Genomic DNA, 6,685 nt, shown 5'->3' with positions numbered 1-6,685 from the left:
AGGGTGGCGTTTTGGCTCTCGGGTCCGGATACTCCCCTATCTAGACCATCGATTACGCCATCAGGATCCGTGATTGTCGACCGGGGCTCGTTCTGCGGTCGAGCAGAAATTGTAGTATACATGGATTCAGAGGTACGGTTGGGCCAACGCGTACGTCATTTAACTCCGAGTGGCCGTTCAAGGAACGGTGGAACTAACGGCCGGCAGTCAGGAGGCACATTCGCTGTCGCTGGAGCAGCAACGACATGGGCAGGATGCGGTGCGTGGTGAGCAACGAGTCCGGCGACCAGAACCTCAATGGCGACCTGGACTTTAGCAGCAAGTCGCCGAATGTCTTCTGCAACTCAAAGAAACCGCAATCGCTAGTCTGCGCGGGAGAGATGGGTAGCTGGATGAGATTAAAACCACAAGAACTGAATAGAAGATCTACGCAGATTTGGATTTAATTTGGAATAACTTACGCTATGCCGTCGGCAAGCCCCCACACTTGTAGAACCTGTGACCAGCCTTCTCGCCATGCTTGGTCCGAAGGTAATAACATGGTCAGTTGGTCAGCACAGAAAGGGCATGCGATAAGCAGGAGGAGCACCGAATCTTCGTTGGGATGGGCGGATGAAGAATAGAAGGCCATGCTTAGTGCCTGGGAGGCAAAGTTCTGAACTACTAAGGAAACTTGCGATCGCTGCCTATATTGTGTGGGGAAGAGATAGCTTTTTTCTGAATGTAGAGCCGCTATGTCTAATGCAGTACTGGAACTTTGACTTGCTCAGTGTTTGAATTCATTTGTCTTTCCCCTGGCTTCAGCCGTGTATTGCTTTTCAAATTTAACGAAACGGTGAAGCACCTACAAGTTTCCGTCAAAAAGGAATTGCTATGGTTTGAAGCTCCTCTCGATTTTAGAATTTTGTGAGAGGAGTGAGGGGAAGAAATAGACAAATGTAGGAGAGTCAAATAAGTGCACGGTCCGCGTCAATCAGACCACGGTCCAGGAAATTTAGCACCGTCATGAACCTTCTCGGCCAAGACGCTCCACAAAGCATTAATAAGGCTCTGGTGCGCTGGGTGCCTGGGTCCTTGCACTGTTCCAAATGGATGATAGTTTATGAATACATGACCGAAATACACCGGCAAGCCAGACACATGGCGAATGTGATTGGTCCAGGAATCGGGAGCATCTGCACCCGAGACCCAAAACGAATTTCCGGATGAAAAGCTGTTTCGAAATACACGTGCCTACATACTCTATCGCGAACACTCTGCATCAATTAAATGGAAATGGAGGGAGTATTACTGACTCGAGCTGATACTGTGTTGCACCCGACATCGAGAATGGAGACAAGCGAGTTGGTCCATGTGGTGTCTCTTCTTTTTCCGGCCGGACCGGCAACGGGATAGGAGTTTTGGCATTGCAGTATACGAAGAAGAGAGTTTGTACAGTTATTTTGAGGAAACACGGAGACATTAGCATCCTCTCACCTGCTACTGTGCTACTCCCTTCGTTTCAAAATAATTGATACAGCTTTGTGTGCTACTTTCTTCGTTTCAAAATAATTACTGCACCTTTGCCTAGATACGGTCTACATCTAAATTAAGTTGTGACACTTATTTTAAAACGTAGGAAGTATGGTAACAGTAATGCTAACCCTTGGATCTAATTATTTTGCCAACCGAGCTATAACCCCTCTTTCATTAATTGCTCTAGGGAAACAACGGGATCTTTTTACAAACAACAATTAAAGGTAGAAAGAAAAATAAGATAGTGAGTTGGAGCAGTAGCAGGAAACCTGCTGAGTTTTTTTATCTCGAACACCCGGGCAAAAACCTGCTACCACTTTGAACAACTCATGGAGACAACTACAGGTCTGGGAAAGTTCAAACAAACTCGAAATATTACAAAACCAAACACCAGGGACAAAAGCATAGTTTACTGGAATTATGTCAAGTACTAGGGAACAACTCCTTCCAGGAAACCACCAGCTCAATCCCCTCGTCACTTCAGCAGCCGTTTTCATCATCTTCCTCGCTCCATCAGCTAGATTGCATTTGCCATCCCCTACATGTGAACCTTCACAATAAAGAAGGAAAGAACAGATAATGAAAACCGCCTCCACAGGGGACCTCAGTACATGTTCCTCAAAGGTGATCTTATTTCTTATATTGTCCAAATGGACCAACACACAGACGCCAAACCAACCTTATAATTTTTTTCCTCCAGGTAAAAAGGCATAAAACCACGTTATCGCTTGCCACAAATTTCTAGGACACCTCGAAGTACCCAGCAAAGAACCCATCACACGCCAAGCAATTCTAGCCACTGGACAAGTGAAAAACAGGTGTTCCAAAGTTTCAATTTGATCACAAAAGGAACAGACCGGGTTGCCAGGCCAACTTCGTTTCCTAGCGTTTGATCTAGTCAGAATTGCATCCCTAAAACATTGCCACATAAAGATTTGAATTTTTAGGGGTGAGTTTAGCTTTCCAAATTAGTCTATTATCAGCACCAGATAAGCTCTTCTCAAGGAAATCATAGAAAGATTTCATAGAGAACTGGCCATTTTTGTTCAAACTCCACACTATGGTATCAGGATCCACAGTCTCCACAGACAGAGAAATGAGGTCAAAACTGTGCAAAATTTCATCGTAGTGGACAACAAAGCACTTAGTCGTACAGTTCTGCTGTTGGCAAATGTCAAATAGCTCAGGGTACTGATCACACAAGGGAATATCATTTTTCCAGGGGTTTCTTCCAAAAACGAATAACATCACCACTGTTCAGAATGACTTTTCTACCAGCAAGGTAAGTTTCTTTCACCTGTAACAGAGACTTCCAACATGGTGAATCAGAAAACCTGGCAACCACATTAGCAACAGATTTGTTGCAAAGGTATCGAGCTTTAACAATTCTCTGCTATAACCCATCTTGGGTTTCCAATTTCCACCACCACTCAACCAGTAAACTAATGTTTTGTTTCGTCAAACCCTTAATTCCAAGGCCAACTTTTTTATTTGATCTACAGATTTTGGTCCACTTGACAGTATGATAGCTCTTTTTTCCTTTCTTCTTTTGCCAAAAAAAAAGTTTCTATGTTTATCAATTTTTTCCAGAAAATTCTTGTTAAAGAGAAACATAGACATAGGATAGTATAGCACTGTTCACAGGCTAGCCTCTATAAGCACTTTCTTCCCACCAGATGAGGTAGCTTCGCCAATCCACTATCCAGACATCCAGCTTTTTAATCAATTTTGAATCTAGAGAATCCCAATCAGAATTCGTAAGGGAGGTGGACGATATGGGCCTGGAGCAAGCGCAGGCCAAGCTCGACGGTTCGGGCCAGATGAATTTGAAAAGTGAAGTGACGTCAGTACCCTTTCATTAGGCAAACTGGTGGGATTAGCTCCCTTAATGACAGCCATCAGAATGCTTTGGAAAGCATGCAAAAAAAGAGTCAAAAAGCACTGGAGCAACTCCTCAATTTATTTTGAGGCCGGACATAAGCTCAAACATATATAACAGGAGTTTCAGATTCACTGCTTTATCAGGTTCATGACTGATACAAAGCACCGGGCCATCTGCATATTGCAGCACATCAACACCATTAGGTATCAAATCAGGTGCCAAGCCAACAAGGAGACAATTTTGTTGCTCTTTAAGCACCATTTTAGTCAAAGATTCCACAATGACGTTAAACCAAGTAAGAGCCGGGGGGGGGGGTCACCTTGCCTGACCCCTTTGGCACTCCGAAAGTAGCCCCCCCCCCCCCCCAGGCCCATTCATTATTAAGTTTCACACTTACTGTGTGCCATCAAAGAAAGCTTGTTTGATCCAAAAGCAAATCTTCTCATTAAACCCCCTTAGTTTGAGGAAATCCAAAATGCAATTCCAATCGACTTTCTCGTAAGCCTTCTCGAAATCCAACTTAATCGCCACTCCACATTGTTTCTTAACATGAGTATATAATTCAGAAATTCATGCAAAGACAGCACACCATCCAAGATTTTTTTTTTTTGATAAAAGAGTTTTGCTGGATGCTAAACAATTTCGAGGCATAAGGTTCTAATCTGATTGTCAAGGTTTTAGTTATCCATTTATAAATACAAGGCAGTAAGCAAATAGGTCTGTATTGTGAGATTTTATCAGGCCCAGAGATTTTAGGAAGCAAGGTAATAACCCCATAGTTCAAGCGCTTAATATCTAAGGATTCATCAAGAAACTTCTGGAAGATACGCATAATATCAGACTTGACTAAATGCCAATAATGCTGCAAAAACTCAATTGGAATATTGTCAGGCCCAGGTGCCTTCTGGATCTAATTCAGTTAATGGTTCTCACTGAATGGGTGCATCTTAAAATTCCTCTCCAATGACATAGCTCGCGCATACTCTGGTAGACGGGCGCTCCGGCAGGATTGTGCAAAGCCTAAAGCCTGTCGCATTGTGCCGGTACAAAAGACAACAAACTATTTGCCAGATCGTAGAGGACGTGCATGTTCTGCTGCTGGTAGTTGCCTATTGTGGTCAGATCGCCCCAGGCACTAACAGCAAGGCAGGTGATGTTGCAACCAGCCTCCTCGAACTCAAACATGTAGTTCTCCCGCGGCAGGTCCAGCGTCGCGCCCTCCAAGTGCAGCACCAGCTTCGGCACATCTGGCTTGCCTTGCGGTGGCACCAAGAAGCAGAGCTGGGGCGCCGCTGTTGTCGAGTTGTACACGGGGAGCCTCGCCTGAGCGACAAAGGCGTCATGCAGGAGATTGTACACGTCTTGAGGCAGTGACGTCATGCCTGTGCCGGAGTCGATGATGGTGCCGACCATGCCGTCCTGCTTCAAGGCGAACACTGACTCCGGGACCTGTAGCCTCGTCGAGCCGACAGTTATGCCCTTGAGGGAGAGATAGTACGCATTCGGAGACGCGGTGTTTTGGATGAGAGGAGTGGACTGGACAACGTCGCCGGCGTTGCCGTATAGATTGGTCGGAACACTGAGCAGTACTACGCTGGTTTCCGATCATGTCATGGGTGTGAAACAGTGGGAGAAGTTGCCCACTTTGAGCTGCGACGGCAGGGACAGGGCACCACGGCCAAAGCCGGCGATGCCTGTCCCGTTTGACTGGAAATTTCCGTTGTTAAAGAGGCCACAACCAAAGGCCAGACCGGGCACAGATGCGCTGCCGACGCCATCAGCGGCCGCAAAGGTGAAGGTGTCGGTGTCGAGGTGGCCGGCCGTTATGGAGTTGTCGGCGTAGTCATAGACGTAGACGCAGGTTTGGTTGCCCCAGTACTGCTTGCCGCAGGAAGACCAATCCAGGTTCTGCTGGCACATGGGCTGGTGGCAAGGGAGTACAGAGAACGTGGAGGAGTTGAACGGGTTGAAGTAGGGGAGCGCTTGGTCGAAGCAGACCTGGCACGGCTGGCACTGCGTCCAAACGAGATCACTCCCTGTGTCCAGGCTGAGATGCACCAGCTGCGGCGGCGTGCCGATGGACAAGTGCACCAGGTACTCCGTGTCGGGGACGCTGTCGGCGTAAGGTCCGGGATCCACGCGCGCAGCATGGCCAGAAAGCAGGCGCATGGAACGGGCCTTGCTGCATGCAGCCATGCGGTACAGCAGCTCCCGATTGGTGAGACCTCGGCCGGCATCGGCATGGGTGGCGTGTAGCCTCAGAGCTACTGCATCGCTATAAGAAATGGTCAGTACAAGCAACGGCAGCAAGAGAACTATTCTCCTCTGAAGCAGATTCATTTGCACCTGTTTAACTCTTGCAAATATGGAGCAGGATACCGTCTGTTTGCATAAACTGAATTCAGGGTATCTATATGTAGAGGTTTCTGGATTACAATGTTTCAGTTGTACTAATAAAGATCACGGTCATGCTAAAAAATGGCAGGTTTTTATGACATGGATTTGATGGACATCGAGGCAAACGAGGACAACATCTAGGCCATAGGTTTGAGTTTTGAGATCTACAATTAGTGCAGTGATTTATGACTACCAGTATATGATAAATATCAGGATATAATACATGAGGAGTATTTTGCACGTAAATAAATGCTAACAAATGGATCTTTATAGCTAATAAATGATAATTCAATTCATGATAAAGTACTACCTTCGAATCTTATTCTGGATAAACTTTGACAATCATTGAAATAACATGCAAAACCATTTTTGTTTCCAACTAAAGTTAATATTTTCAAAGCAGAATTGGTAGACTTTAAGATATCTAGAATTTTGCATAGTTATATGAAATATTTGATAATAAAAAAAAGTCATTTTTCTTAAATGAATTGCATGCCATTAAGTTGGCGGCACGGCATTTATGCAGTGTAGCTTAATTCTCGGTCAGTTGCAACATACTGCAACTCATGCCCAGCATGACTTATAACGTATATTATATCTAGATGTTTTACTCAGTTGCAAACCACTTGCGACTGGAAAAACTCAATTGCAACTCACAGGACATATGAATCAAGATGCAAATCCAACTACTCTAGAGGTGACCGATCTCTAAGCTAATTCTCGATCGACCAAGAACTAGCAAAACTGTTGTTTGTCAAACATTGGCGCCCACAACCTGGCCACATTCTCTTTCAGTGTTCATGTATACTTCTAAATACACACTGATGAATAGACACAACTGAACTGTACTTTCCATTTACTTGATGAAAATACATATGTTGCTTTAGAGCT

The 6,685-nt window shown here is 45.2% G+C and overlaps 1 protein-coding gene across 1 annotated transcript; it reads right to left on the bottom strand.

Moving 5' to 3' along the window:
• Window positions 1–4,417: 4,417 nt before the first annotated feature.
• LOC124682115 (aspartic proteinase nepenthesin-2-like) lies at window positions 4,418–4,987 on the bottom strand (the record flags this gene model as incomplete). The annotated part of the gene is made up of 1 exon (XM_047216871.1): window positions 4,418–4,987. A coding segment is annotated over one exon (570 nt), but the record flags the coding sequence as incomplete, so codon positions are not given.
• Between the last annotated feature and the right edge of the window lie 1,698 nt (window positions 4,988–6,685).

This window comes from Lolium rigidum, unplaced genomic scaffold (genome assembly GCF_022539505.1).
Source record: "Lolium rigidum isolate FL_2022 unplaced genomic scaffold, APGP_CSIRO_Lrig_0.1 contig_68177_1, whole genome shotgun sequence".
Taxonomy (NCBI): Eukaryota; Viridiplantae; Streptophyta; class Magnoliopsida; order Poales; family Poaceae; genus Lolium; species Lolium rigidum.
The sequence above is the reverse complement of the archived record's forward strand: the minus strand, read 5'-3'. Positions and strand labels throughout refer to the sequence as shown.